The sequence below is a fragment of the Rana temporaria genome, chromosome 1 (genome assembly GCF_905171775.1).
Source record: "Rana temporaria chromosome 1, aRanTem1.1, whole genome shotgun sequence".
NCBI lineage: Eukaryota > Metazoa > Chordata > Amphibia > Anura > Ranidae > Rana > Rana temporaria.
Window position 1 is genome coordinate 489328376 of NC_053489.1, and position 15764 is coordinate 489344139.

Consider the following 15764-nt stretch of genomic DNA (forward strand, 5'->3'; position numbering starts at 1 on the left):
TTGTATTGATTGTTGTCATTTATTGGTAATAATAATACACTTCTAACAGCATGAAAAGGGACAGTAGGGATTGTGTAGATTTAAACTCCAAAGGCAATCTGTTTAAAGAATGTTAACATTTCATCAAAAACATTTTGTTTGTTATTGTGGATGGCAATCTAAGAACACTAACATATGCAGTAAGTACAGACTTCTCCCTTTCTAATGCTGTGCAATATACACTATATTACCAAAATTATTGGGACGCCTGCCTTTACACAAACATGAACTTTATTAGCATCCCAGTCCAATGCTGGCTATACACTATATGAAAAATCGGCCGAAATCGTCATTTTTCAGCCAGTTAATGAGCACAAAATTAGTACCGTATTTATCGGCGTATAACACGCACCCTCTTAACTTTAACTGCTTCCACACCGCCCACCGCCCGTTTTACAGCGGCAAGTCGGCTCCCCTGCGCGAGAGCCCGTAGTATAACGTCGGCTCTCACGCAGGCTACTAGGGGCGCGTGCGCACGCCACCCGCTCGCCCCCCGTGCGCGTGCCCGATCGCCGCCGGGCACACGCGATCGCTCGTTACAGAGCGGGGACCGGGAGCTGTGTGTGTAAACACACAGCTCCCGGTCCTGTCAGGGGAGAAATGCTGAACATGAAAAGTATGAACAGAAGATCAGTGATTTCCCCTAGTGAGGCCAGCCCCCCTACAGTTAGAACACCCAGGGAACATACTTAACCCCTTCCCCGCCCCCTAATGTTAACCCCTTCACTGCCAGTGGCATTTTTATAGTAATCCAATGCATTTTTATAGCACTGATCGCTATAAAAATGCCAATGGTCCCAAAAATTGGTCAAAAGTGTCCGATGTGTTTGCCATAATGTCGCAGTACCGAAAAAAAAATCGCTGATCGCCGCCATTACTAGTAAAAAAAATATATTAATAAAAATGCCATAAAAATACCCCCTATTTTGTAAACGCTATAACTTTTGCGCAAATCAATCAATAAACGCTTATTGCGATTTTTTTTTTACGAAAAATAGGTAGAAGAATACGTATCGGCCTAAACTGAGGAAAAAAAATGTTTTTTTATATATTTTTGGGGGATATTTATTATAGCAAAAAGTAAAATATATTCTTTTTTTTCAAAGTTGTCGCTCTATTTTTGTTTATAGCGCAAAAACCAGAACCGCAGAGGAGATCAAATACCACCAAAAGAAAGCTCTATTTGTGGGGAAAAAAGGACGCCAATTTTGTTTGGGAGCCACGTCGCACGACCGCGTAATTGTCAGTTAAAGCGGTGCAGTGCCGAATCGCAAAAAGTGCTCTGGTCTTTGGGCAGCAATATGGTCCGGGGGTTAAGTGGTTAAGAGGGAAGTTTCAGGAAAAAAACTTTCCACAGCCCCCTGCGTATTATAACACGCAGGCACAGTTTACCTTCTATTTTCAATAAATACAGTAATTGTTGTGACTTATTGAGCTGAAAAAACAAAGGACAGGTTTGGAAATTTTCTGCTGAACGAATCATAAATTAAAAAGTTAAAGGAGTTGTAAAGGAAATTTTTTTTTCACCTTAATGCAATCTTGAAATGATAAGGTGAAAAAACAACTGTTACTCAGTGGCAAACTGTGACCACCTCATTTAAAGTCCCAAGGGAATAGTATTGGGAGTTAGTCCCCTTTCACACTGAGGAGTTTTTCAGGCGGTACAGCTAAAAATAGCGCCTAAATACCGCCTGAAAAACTCCTGCCCAGCCTTCTCTCGGGCTTTCACACTGAGGCGATGCGCTGGCAGGAGAGAAAAAAATCCCCTGCAAGCAGCATCTTTGGAGCGGTGAGAGGAGCGGTATGTATACCGCTTCTTCACCGCTCCTTCCCATTTAAAACAATGGGAAACCGCGGTAATACTGCCCGCAATGCGCCTCAGCTAGCGGGGGTTAATACCGCACCACTAGCGGCCGAATCCCGCGGCAAATCCGACGGCATAGCGCCGCTATTTTTAGCGGCGCTATACCGCCACCGCGCCTCCCGCCCCAGTGTGAAAGGGGCCTTATAGATTGGAACAGAGCACTGTGCACGTCACCTAATTGTAGGCATAATGGGCCAGATTCACAGAGGAAATACGCCGGAGTATCTACTGATACTCCGGCGTATTTTCAAATTTGCCGCGTCGTATCTTTATTTGTAATTCACAAAACAGATACAACGGCTTTTGGCTAAGATCCGACAGGCGTACGGCTTCGTACGCCTTCGGATCTTAGGATGCAATACTTCGGCCGCCGCTGGGTGGAGTTTGCGTCGTTTTCCAGCGTCGGGTATGCAAATTAGCTTTTACGGCGATCCAAGAATGTACGCGCGTTCGTTACGTCGGCGCTAGTCGGTTTTTCCCGTCGCAAAGTTAGGCCTGCTTTTTCATGGCTTAACTTTAGACGAGCCATGTTAAAGTATGGCCGTCATTCCCGCGTCGAATTTCAAATTTTTTTTTTTTTTGCGTAAGACGTCCGGGAATACGAAAGTACGTTACGCACGTCGCCATTCAAAACATTACTGTGACGGTATTGGTATGATATCCCCGTCAACGTTCCCTTCTTCCCATAACGAAAATCACCCCAATATTCCACGAGGAGGGATATCCCTGGAATCGCTCAGAAAGCCACACATGCCAAGCTTACTGCTAGAACAAGACAGACTTTAATGGTTTTTCTTCTCAGCTTTTTATACAGTCCAAGACATTGAAGCAACAATGAAATCTCCACCCCCCCTAATCACACACTAAGGCTAATTACTAAAACATTCTAGACAGGTCGGCACCGACCGACAATTATCATGTCTAATCACTGCACATTCCTTACACAACAAACCACCTTCACACACTGAGTTTCCTAAGCAGACGTTTCGTCTGTATCCAGTTTGACACCTATTAACACCTCTGAGAATCACAAGGTTGTAGACAGCGTTGTCACACAATTAAAGGCCTTTCACAAGCTAGCCTTATTTAACATATGAACAGTGTTCACAGAGAGAGATGAATCACACATGAAACACCTGTTACCTGTAACCCACAGCATTAAATTAGCAGGGAGAGCATTAGACTGAAGCATATAGGCAATTGCATCACAATGGCCCCCCCTTTTCTCCCTGCTACGGCAAACCCGGTTGGACCTTCCCTGGTCCAGTAGGGTTGATGGGTTCAGAGCTTTTAGTCCGAGGTTAACTCCGTTTGGCGTAACTGACCTCCCTTGGCAACTGCTTCAGACTCAGGTATGCCACCGGGTCGTCAGATCACACGCCGTTCAGTCCCCAAGTCTTTGTGCGATCGGCAGAGTCACCAGAAGTCAGTGTGAAGACGGCGAATGGGTCTGTGCGCCGCCATCTAGGTGTCCCGCTATGGGAGGGGCAGGTTATGGCTCTGAAGTGACAATCACAGGAGATTCATAAAAATAAAAAGTTATATTTGTTGAAATGCTGTTGCACTGGTGCTCAGAGTCCGGGGGGGGGGGGGGAGGGGACTCAGAGCCCCATAAGGTCAGCCACCCCCTGCTCCCTCCGCAGCCGCCGGTTCTCCTCTTTGAGCTTCTCCCGCTCCATCTCCAGTTCATGGAGCCTGGGGGGGTCAGCCCGCTGTGACCTCAGGTGGTTGTTCTCCTCCTCCATGCGGCTTATGCACTCCTCCAGCTCTATGTACTCACGGATCAGATCCTGCTTGCTCATGTCCTGCAGGCTTTCCACGTGGTCCTTCATCATCAGGAACTGGGTGGTGGTGTAAGGGGCCACCGGTGGGCCCTTGGCGAACATCTCGGCCCGCATCTGGGGCGCCCGCTGCGATTCCATCTCCTCCAGTCGCTTCTTCTCCTCCCAGGTCCGCTGGTTATACGGCTTCCAGGACCTCTTCTTCTTGAAGGGTGGCCGGCGGTGCCTCTTTCTGCCCAGCTCCCTCCAAGGCCCCTCCGGCTCATGGCTGTCGCCCATGACCAGCTGACAATGGTGTTCCCTGTTGTCCGTAATAACAGATTGTACCATGAGGGCTTCGTAAGGGGTGCCCAATGGTTCTTCCTGACCCAGCTCCTGGGGATCCCAAGCCGAGTCTACACAATGGGCTGCTGCTGGTGGGCGGTACCCAGGTTGAGACCAATTTGACCTGGTGTTGTCATTCATGGGGCAATTCTGCTTGAGGTGACCCAACTGTTTGCACCGGAAGCAGCGTTGTTCGTTGTCCTCCTGGCGTGGGTAGCGAGGGCTATATGTCATCGGTCTGTTAGGCGGTTGGTATCTAGCGGCTGGTGGGTGTGAGGGCGCCGTTGGTTGTGGGGGTTGTACCCGTGGTGTGACCTGGTTTGTCTTGCGAGTATCCGCATATTCATCCGCCAACTTCGCGGCCTCTGGTAGAGTCATGGGCCTGCGATCTCTCACCCAATCCTTGACGTCCGTCTGGATGTGATTGTAAAATTGCTCCAGGAGCATTATTTGCAAAATGTCCTCTGCGGTGGTGGCCTGGCTGCTGTTAGCCCAGTTAGAGGCCGACCGGGACAACTGGCATGCCCATTCCGCGTAAGAGTCTTTCGTGGTTTTGCGTGAGTCCCTGAACTTCTGTCGGTGGGACTCTGGGGTTACCGCATAACGAGCCAGGAGCACTTCTTTAACCCGGGCGTAGCTATGGATATCCTGATCTGGCACGGTCCGGAAAGCATCAGAAGCTTTGCCTGACAGTTTGCCTGACAATATTGCAACCCACTCTCTTCTAGCTATTCGGTGCAGGTTACATTGTCGCTCAAAATCCGCCAGGTAGTTATCAATCTCACAGTTCTTTTCATCAAAAGCTTTAAAAGCGCTAAACGGAATCTTCCTTGCGTCTGCTGTGCTGTACTCACTGTTCGGAGAAGGTGCGGCTGCTTGTTGGACTGCTGCCAGTTTTAACTGTAGTTCTGCGTCCCTTATTTGTTTATCCTTCTGTAGCTCTGCGTCTCTTATTTCTTTAGCCTCCTTCGCTAACAGGTCCATCACTCTCAGCACCACATCTGCCGTTGGGTTCGGGCCGAACCACGCTAGCTTCTCTCTCATTAGCTTGTTGGCTGGCGATTCCTCCTCCTGAATCACTGGTGTCTCCATCTCTTGTACTGCTGGCGTTGCTGCAATCCCGTCTTCCTGGTCTATCTCCATTGATTCTGCTATGATGACCCGCTTGGTTTTGTTGCTAGCAATCCTTCCACGAACTTCCAGTAGTTCTTCCAGTGTCTGCTTGGAATCCGGGTGTGAAGGGGAATAGAAGGGAAAAATCCCACCGCTGCCAACCAATTGTGACGGTATTGGTATGATATCCCCGTCAACGTTCCCTTCTTCCCATAACGAAAATCACCCCAATATTCCACGAGGAGGGATATCCCTGGAATCGCTCAGAAAGCCACACATGCCAAGCTTACTGCTAGAACAAGACAGACTTTAATGGTTTTTCTTCTCAGCTTTTTATACAGTCCAAGACATTGAAGCAACAATGAAATCTCCACCCCCCCTAATCACACACTAAGGCTAATTACTAAAACATTCTAGACAGGTCGGCACCGACCGACAATTATCATGTCTAATCACTGCACATTCCTTACACAACAAACCACCTTCACACACTGAGTTTCCTAAGCAGACGTTTCGTCTGTATCCAGTTTGACACCTATTAACACCTCTGAGAATCACAAGGTTGTAGACAGCGTTGTCACACAATTAAAGGCCTTTCACAAGCTAGCCTTATTTAACATATGAACAGTGTTCACAGAGAGAGATGAATCACACATGAAACACCTGTTACCTGTAACCCACAGCATTAAATTAGCAGGGAGAGCATTAGACTGAAGCATATAGGCAATTGCATCACAATTACGTCTGGGCGACGTCATTTCGCGCAATGCACGTCGGGAAATTTTCACACGGAGCATGCGCAGAACGTTCGGCGCGGGAACGCGCCTAATTTAAATGGTACACGCCCCATTTGAATTAGGCGGGCTTGCGCCGGACGGCTTTACGTTATACCGCCGTAAGTTTACACGCAAGTGCTTGGTGAATCAGGCACTTGCGCTGAAAACCTGCGGCGGTGTAACGTAAAGACGATACGTTACGCCGCCGCAGTTCTTTATGAATCTGGCCCAATGTTATTCAAAACTTGACAGCCATTGAGTTCTAGTGTGTTCACCTTATTTGAGGGGGGAATATCCTAAGTGCAGAAAGTACGTCTATAGCACAATGTCTTCTACTTGTGCTTTGCTGCGGCTTGTGGGAATCTGCAGATGTCAACATAGTTGAGATCAGCAAGCAAATGCAGTAAGAGGAAGACACAAGCAGATAGAAATCTCCATCCATGTTTCATCTACCTTTCTTGCCTAAATAATGTACTAATATCCTGCCTGATATAAGAATTGGAAACCAGCGTACTGGTATGAAGAATCTCCATCTTAAGTAAAAAAAAGCTTTCAGTATGCTGGAAAACTTTTTGCAGTTTAGGGAATACAACTCTAAAACAAAATTCTAAATTGGCACTTACCGGACTAGGTATAGAGTCTGGGTCGAGTTTCTTTTGCGGTGGTCCCGACATTTGCTGCTGGTTTCCAGGAAATGCACCAGGGTAAGGCATTGGAGGTCCAGGTAACTGAGCACCATAACTGTTTACTGCAATGATAGAAGAAAGAAATTCAATATATTTTCTCTATGATTGTTAGCGTCAGCTAAAATGTGTACTCTTAGAAATAATAGTTATCCGTTACATAGCTATGTACAGTATGCTAAAAGAAGGGGCATACCAATGACATACATAGATGTGGAACGCCAAAATATGAGAATTTTCAGGTTACAGGCGATCCTCTAGTTACAAACATCCAACTTACAAACGACTCCTACTTACAAGCAGAGGGAGACAACAGGAAGTGAGAGGAAATCTACCCCTAGGAAGGGAAAGTCTCTCCTGTAAGAGTTATTATGGGAAAAATGTACCTCCACTGAAGCTTTATCACCAATCCTTGTTTCCAAAACAACCCAAAATGTTCAAAATCCAATTGTCATTGGGACAGAAAGTGAGGTGAAATTTTGTGAACAGGGGCACAGACAGCAAAACAAACGATACAGAGGTGATAACCCTTCCCTATGCTATCCACAGCTACACTGTTCCGACTTACAAACAGATTCAACTTAAGAACAAACCTACAGACCCTATCTTGTTTGTAAACCAGGGGACCGCCTGTATTTTCCAGAAAGTGCTTGAGCTTTAAAAAAGTTTTTTTGATATGTTTAATTTGCCTGTCATCTATCTGTGACCTTGTCAGCTGTCACCAAAGGATAAAACCCAAGAGTTGCTATCAGAAACCTGTGCCTACCAGCATTAGCACAGGGGCTTCTCCTCCTCCCCCTTCTGCCAGTCTCAACTGCTGCAGGGGAGCCACAGATCTCCTCCCTGTTGAATTCCCTCAACCCATATTGTCCTGGAACCACCCACCTCCCTGCAACACTGATCCCCCCTTCTTCAAGGCACAGCTGTCTGGATCCCCCCCCCCCCGCCAGCTGGCAGCTTCTGTTGGGGCACACAGCAGGGGTTCGGTTTCAGGATGGAGAGCGAGGATGATGATGATGATAAACATGTTTACCTTTCCCTTCCTTTCTTGAATGAACACAGTGAGCGAACGCTACTGATTGCTCCTGTGTTTATTAATCACTGAAGCGTAGTAAACATTGTTTACTACGCTTCAGTTTGGAAATGATCAGGAAGCCCCTATACAGAAAGCTTCCTGTTCATTCATCTTCAGTACAGCAGACGCTGCTGAGAAAGGGATTGAGGACACTATGTCCTTAGTTTCTTTCTCTGTATCAAAAAAAGAGATATCAGAGGTCTCTTTAGACAGCCAATGGGGCTACAAAAGGGCTGTAAAAAAATAAAGAAAGAAAGAAAGACACTATTAAAAATAAAATTGTAAAAAAAAAAAAAAAAAATTCACACAGGGCCCCAAACTCACACTGTCTGCATTTAGGACCATGCACCTGCATTGATGTCAGATTGGAAGCAGGGGCTGTGTCTGTTCAGCCACTGGGCCCCAATTGACATCAATAGTACTGCCTGCATGGGGATGCACAAAGCACCTGTGCAACCCCCTTATGGGTAAACATAGTCCCTTCTTGAATATACACTTGTGTGTGCATGTAAACAAGGTCTTTGTAGAAATTTGGCAAGATTTTTGTAAGTTGTGCTGTGTTTGTGTGTGCGAATAATGATTTTAGTGTATGTTTAACAAAAAATATCTATTTGATTAATATTTGCACAACTATTGCACGACCTACAAAACCAGTAGCTCCTGCTTTTTTTCTACTGGTCCTATGCTTTTAGAAAATGTATGATTTGGGGGGTATTTTACAAACTCTGAAAGCTGGAAGTGAAAAATTATAACCTCCAGTCAGTTGCTTATTTACAGTTTAGCATACCTTCAATTGTGTCAGTTTTGCATAAAGGGCAATTAAAAATTTAGCAAATAATTGTTGTATATTAATTCAGTACAGTTTTAGTAAAGAAATTAGCAGGGATTTTGTAAATTGTTTGTGTCTGCTAATAATGATTTCAGTGTATGTTTAGCAAAAATAAAGATTTGATAAACATTTGCACAACTATTCTGGGCCTTAAAAAAACAGTAGCACCTTTTTTTATTCTATAAGTTATGTGCTTTCAGAAAATGTATGGTTTAGGGGAGTCCTAGAAACTCTGTAAAACCCTGAAAAATTATAACCTCCAGATTTTTAAAACAAGTTGCTTATTTATAGTTTTGCATACCTTCAATTTCAAATTTACAAATATTTGTTATTTATTAGCCCAATGCAATTTTAGCTTTTATATTTAATAGGAATTTAGCAGGAATGTGTGTTTGTGTCTGCTAATAATGATTTCAGTGTATTTTTACACAAGTGTATTTTTATCGAATATAGATTTGATAAACATTTGCACAAATATCACAGGACCTAAAAAAATCTGTTGCACCTTCTTTTTATTCTACTAGTCCTATGCTTTATGGAAATGTATGGTTTGGGGGTCTTTAACAAACTCTGAAAGCTGTGAGGGAGAATTAAAAAAAACAATGCAAAATCTGCAAATATGGTCAGGCCATCTGATTATAAGGCCCCTTTTACACAGATGGACTGATCTGGTCCATCAGTTTCTCAGTCAGACCCAGACCATCCTTTGGTGTCAGGGCGCCATCAGGAATTATGTCACAGCTTCAGGCATGGGGCCCCCTGGAGCAGAGAACCAGGGGGGTGCTGCCGCCTCAAATTGAGAAGCGGGGAGGCTGCCGCGAGGGACCCGCCTGCTAATTGAGAAAATTGTAAAGCGGAGGGGGCCGTGAATTGAGAAGCGGGGAAGCGGTGCGGTGTCACGAATTCGGGGGGGGGGTTGCCCTTGGGACTTCTGGGCCCCTTAAAATAAATAAAACAAATATATAAAAGGGGGGGTAGCCATCCAGGGCCCTGGGGACCTCTGGGCCCTTTAATAAAAAGAATAAATAAATAAATATATATAAAAAAAGGGGGGGGTTGCCATCCGGGGGCCTTGGGGACCTCTGGACCCTTTAATAAAAAAAAATAAAATATATATATATATATATATATATAACAAAAATAAACATAAAAATATATATATATATATAACAAAAATAAAAAAATATATATATATAAAAAAAAGGGGGGTTGCCATCAGGGCCCCTGGGGACCTCCGGGCCCCTTACAGGTGTACTGCCTGTACCCCCCTGATGGCGGCCCTGTTTGCTGTATATGAAGCGGCGGATGTAAACGGACATGTACCCGGATGGAAATGGACAGGCGTTTTCCATTCAACAGCCAATAGAGGATAGTGGGCTGTGTCCGTGTCTGCTCTGCATAAGTGGAGCGGCCATGAACCTGTTATATGCCTGTCAGCGGGCATCAGCAGAAAGATCCCTTGCTGAGCAGGTGGATCCACTGGTGGACTCCTTCAGTGTGAAAGGGGTCTAAAAGTGGAGAGCAGGGTCTGGCAGTGAGAGGGTTCAAGAGGTCATACTGCAGAAGCAATGACATGACAATGACATGAAATGTGAATAAAACACCAACATTTTAATGATCTTGAGGGACCCTTTCTTAAGGTGACAGACTTTCACTGCTGTCTAAATACCTTTTTTGGAGAGTTACCTTTATTGTTTTCCCCCTGTGATAGCAATCCCAAAAAAGTTTAGATTGGAGTTTCATTTTAAACACAAGTATTCCTTACTTTTTTGACAAGCTCCCTATAAATCATTTACCTATCCTCCCACCATATTTTATCAGGCCAGAAGTTTGGAAATGCATCAATCCACCTTCTGAACCTTGATCACACTACTAATTATTAGCATAACTGTTTTATACAGTTATTTATGACGAAAAAAAAAAGAGATTTTTAATACAGCTTACCTGTAAAATCTTTTTCTTGGAGTACATCACGGGACACAGAGCGGCATTCATTACTATATGGGTTATATGGAGTACCTTCAGGTGATAGACACTGGCAATCTCAAACAGGAAATGCCCCTCCCTATATAACCCCCTCCCATAGGAGGAGTACCTCAGTTTTGTAGCAAGCAGTATGCCTCCCAAAATGGTCCTCAAAAAAGAGGGGTGGGAGCTCTGTGTCCCGTGATGTACTCCAAGAAAAGGATTTTACAGGTAAGCTGTATTAAAAATCTTTTTTTCTTTATCGTTACATCACGGGACACAGAGCGGCATTCATTACTATATGGGATGTCCCAAAGCAATGCTTACAATGAGGGGAGGGAGAACATCTCCAAGACAAAAGGATTTAATTTAGAGATATACTCAAATCATAATAAATCCAACTTAGTTGAGAAAAATAATCTTAAATTTTAAATTTAACTCAAAAAAGAGGAGCCCCCGGGATCCGAGGGTCTCAAACTGCAGCCTGCAGCACTGCCTGCCCGAAGGCAGTATCAGTATTCCTTCTTACGTCCAACTTGTAGAATTTTGTAAATGTGTGGACAGAAGACCAGGTTGCCGCCTTGCAAACTTGAGCCATAGAGATCTGGTGGTGTGCTGCCCAGGAGGCGCCCATGGCTCTAGTAGAATGAGCCTTTAATGATACTGGAGGAGGCAACCCTTTCAAGCCGTAGGCCTGAGTGATTAATTGCTTAATCCACCTAGAAATGGTGGACTTTGCAGCTGCCTGCCCCTTCTTGGGCCCATCCGGTAGAATGAACAGCACATCTGTTTTCCGGATCTTCTTTGTAGCTTTAAGATAGGCCTTCATGGCCCTGACAATATCCAAGGTATGCAGCAACCCTTCCTTTCTGGAAGTAGGTTTAGGGAAGAAGGATGGTAATACCAAATCCTGGTTCAAATGAAAACTGGATATGACCTTCGGTAGGAAGGAAGGATGAGGGCGGAGAACGACCCTGTCCTTATGAAAAATAAGATATGGTTCCTTACAGGATAAGGCCGCTAGCTCCGAAACTCTTCTTGCGGAAACTATGGCAACCAAAAATACTAACTTCCTTGTCAGTAGAACCAAAGGAATTTCAGCCAACGGCTCAAACGGTTGTTTCTGTAAACTTGACAGAACAAGATTTAAATCCCACGGACAAAGCGGGGATTTAACTGGAGGTTTAATACGTAAGACCCCTTGAAGGAAGGTCTTAACCAGCGAGTGGGTGGCCAGCGGCCGCTGAAACCACACTGACAGGGCAGAAATCTGTCCTTTGATTGTGCTTAAAGCCAATCCCTTATCCACTCCTAGCTGGAGAAAACTTAAAACTCTATCGATGGTGAACTTGCGAGGAAGCCATAGCTTGGACTCACACCAGCCTACATAGGCCTTCCAGACCCTGTGATAAATCACCCTAGAGACCGGTTTCCTGGCTCTGATTAGGGTAGAGATTACTTTCTGAGACAGACCTCTACCCCTGAGAATCAAGGATTCAGCTTCCAGGCCGTCAAATTTAGATGCCGTAAGGCAGGGTGGAGGATCGGACCTTGCGATAGCAGGTCTGGCCTTAGAGGCAGAGTCCAAGGGTCTCCCACTACCATCCTTAGGATTAGTGAGTACCATGCCCTTCTGGGCCATGCTGGAGCTACCAGGATAACTGGTATGTGCTCCACCCGGATCCTGCGCAGCAGGCGGGGTAGTAACTGGAGCGGGGGAAACGCATAAAGAAGTTTGAACTGATGCCAAGGGCAAACCAGCGCATCGGTTCCCCAGGCCATCGGATCCCTTGAGCGGGACATGAACCTGTCTAGCTTCTTGTTGAGTCTCGATGCCATGATATCCACGTCCGGCACTCCCCATCTTTGGCAGAGTGCTTGAAAGACTTGTGGATGCAGAGACCATTCCCCCGGCCATAGAGTCTGGCGGCTTAAGAAGTCCGCCTGAAAGTTGTCCACTCCTGGAATGAATATTGCCGATATGCAGGGCACATGAGCCTCTGCCCATAGGAGAATCAAGCTCACCTCTCTCTGAGCGGCTTGACTCCTGGTTCCCCCTTGGTGATTTATGTATGCCACGGCCGTGGCATTGTCTGATTGAATTCTCACCGGGAACCCCTGCAATTTTGACGTCCAAGCCCTGAGGGCTAGTCGAGCAGCTCTGAGCTCCAAGATGTTGATGGGCAACTGCTTCTCTGGCTTTGCCCAAGTACCTTGGCGAGTGCAACCATCCAAAATTGCTCCCCAGCCCGTCAGGCTGGCGTCTGTGGTCACTATCTTCCAAGCCACTGGGCTGAAAGACTTCCCCTTCAGTAGATTCTGAGGGTCTAACCACCAACACAGACTTTGTCGGACTCTTGATGAGAGCGGCAACGGGATATCCAAGGCCTGTGGCCTTCTGCTCCATGCTGACAGGATGGCTGCCTGTAGGATGCGAGTGTGGCTCTGGGCGTAAGGTACCGCCTCGAATGTGGCCACCATCTTGCCTAGTAACCTCATACATAGGCGAATAGTCGGTTCTTTCTTGCTTAGAACCAGTAGGATTAATTCCTTGATGGCTTTTACCTTCCTCAGAGGTAGGAACACTCTTTGTTGTTCTGTGTCTAATCTCATGCCGAGATATTCCAACTGCCTTGTGGGCTGGAAAGCTGACTTTTCTCGATTTAGGACCCAGCCGAACCTCTCGAGGTATTGGATCGTGAGGGCCACTGCTCGCTCCAAGCCGGGAGACGAGTGGTCTATGACTAGGAGGTCGTCCAGGTATGCTAGGATCGTGACCCCTTGGATCCTTAGTTTGGCTAGGATTGGAGCTAGGACCTTCGCGAACACCCGGTGGGGCCGTAGCCAACCCGAAGGGAAGCGCCACGAATTGGAAATGACGCAAAGCCACCATAAAGCGTAGGTATCTTTGATGTGGCTGATAAATTGGAACATGAAGGTAGGCATCCTTTATGTCTATGGACGCCATGAAGTCGTCCTTTTGGAGTGTGGCAGCTGCTGACCGCACGGATTCCATCCGAAATGAGCGGACCTTTAGGTATGCATTTACCATCTTTAGGTCCAAAATTGGCCTGACATCTCCATTGGACCTTGGGATGATGAATAGTCCTGTTCCAGGACTGGTACCTCTACTATTACTTCCTGGGAAAGTAGATGATCTAATGCCGATCTTAATGCGGCTCCCTTCTTCGGATCGTTTGGAATCCTCGACTACTGGAAATGAGGAGGAGGAAACCTTAGGAAATCTAATTTGTAGCCTGTGGCCACGGAAGACCGTACCCACTCGTCGGGAATGCTGGCTTCCCAAATCTCTGAAAAGAGTCGCAGCCTTCCCCCCACCTTCGTGGGTGGGGGCGCCCCTTCATAAGGTTGGCTTGGGGGCTGGTTTTGCTGGTTTGCGAAACCACTGCCTTTTGCCTCTAACAGCCTGTCCTTGTGATCTGCTGTTGAAGCCGAAGTTTGCTTTTGCAGGAGGCCGTCGATACTGCTTGGCATTAGAGGGCCCCTGCCCAGGGGAATACTGTCGTTTAAACGCAGGCCCCTGAACCTTCTTCTTAGTTGGCAAGAGAGTACTCTTGCCGTTTGAAATGGTCTGAATGTATTTATCTAGGTCTTCTCCGAAGAGTCGTCCTCCATGGAAGGGGAACCCTACCAGGAGCTTCTTGCATGGGGGCTCAGCCTCCCAGCTTTTTAACCATAAGAGTCTTCTCATATGGATAAGGGATAATGATAAACGTGACGCTTGCTGGATAGAATCCTTGATTGCGTCTACCGTAAAACATATGGCCTTAGGGACATCCGAAAATTCTTCTGCCTGCTGGGCAGGAATAAGTTTAAGCATCTGCTTAAATTGATCCGATAATGCTTGAGCGACCCCAATCGCAGCCACAGCTGGCTGTACTACTGCCCCTGCAGTAGTGAAGGAGTTCTTTAGTAGTGCTTCCAAGCGCTTATCAACTGGATCCTTGAACACCTGTATGTTTTCTACAGGGCATGTTAACGATTTGTTAACACATGAGATGGCTGCGTCCACTGCAGGAGTAGCCCATTTTTGGAAAATTTATCTTCCATAGGATATAGGACAGAGAATCTTTTAGGTGGTAAGAAGATCTTATCTGGCTTGTTCCAATCTTGGAACAAAACTCCCTCTAATAGAGGATGGATCGGAAACACAGCATTGCTTTGAGGCGCCCTCAGTGAGCCCAAAGCTGAAACCGTCGATACCTGGAGATCTGGTACTGGCAAGTTGAATGCCTTATGGACCAAGTCCGACAATCCTTGAATCCACCAGCTCTCCCTCAGGGAGACTGCCCCAGACTCCTCTGTATCCGGATCTTCGATCCCTGAACCTACTTGGTCCTTGTCCAAGAGGTCGTCCAATTCCCCTGAGGAAAGGACCTCCTCTTCTGAGGGTCCGCGCTCGGGCGACGGAGATCTATTCCGCTTACTGCCCCGCATAGCTGCGGCTATCATTTTTCCCATGCTTTTCTGCATCTCTTTTAAAGAGGTGAGTAATACCTCCTCCGTGACCATCTTAGGGTTGGACTGACCCGCGTCAGCTCCAGCCCCAGATCCCGATGGCCCCAAGGCTCCCTGTGGGGAAAGCAGCGGCATAGCTTTGTCCGAGACCTCAGACTCTCTGGGGGAATCCCCACCTCTTGTACCCTCTGACCCAGATGCCATGGTACAATACCGAGGTACACCTGCTAGCTTATTGGTACCTGGGACTATAAATAGTTAAATGCCCCAAACACCTGTTTGGGGGATACAAAATGCTTCCTCTCCCCTAGATGACACTTTCTTCTTTTTTTTTTTTTTCAAAAAAAAATCTTTCTTTCTTTTTCTATTTTTTTTTTTTTTTTCAAATCTAGGCAAGAAAAAACATTCTGTCCCCCTGAGTAGTATTGCAAGAAAACTATGAGATGGAAAAGAAACAGCCTATTCCTAGGCTTGAAAACAGTCTTCTGAAGACTGTAATATTCTTTCTGGCCACTGTGTGTCCTCGACGCCCTGTGCTGCCGCTCTGGTCTTTCCTCCCCAGTTCCAAAGTAATGAATGAGCTGTCTGGAACACATAAGGAAGGGCCGCCCCTTCCTTAAGCCACTGACCCGCCCTTCCCCCCCAGCTAAACGGCGCCAATTGCGCCTATAATACGTGAACGCGCGCCGCGCGCGCGCGCCGACAGGGGGGGGGGTTGGGAGGAAGGGACCTCTCTGCTCCAGCAAACTGCAGCCTGCAGCCTGGAACACACGAGGAGGTCAGCGTTTTGCCTGCTTTGCAGGCTCTGAGGAGGAAGACTGAATGGAGCATCGCCT

At 46.5% G+C, this 15764-nt stretch overlaps 1 protein-coding gene across 3 annotated transcripts in view; it reads right to left on the reverse strand.

Annotated features, from left to right (window-relative positions):
- SEC24D (SEC24 homolog D, COPII coat complex component) overlaps nt 1–15764 on the reverse strand; it is a 164864-nt gene that overhangs the window by 100723 nt on the left and 48377 nt on the right. For all 3 annotated transcript variants that reach the window (XM_040330135.1, XM_040330144.1, XM_040330127.1), the window contains exon 6: nt 6521–6645. In XM_040330135.1, the coding sequence (XP_040186069.1) occupies nt 6521–6645 (125 nt within the window). The remainder of the gene's footprint in view (nt 1–6520; nt 6646–15764) is intronic.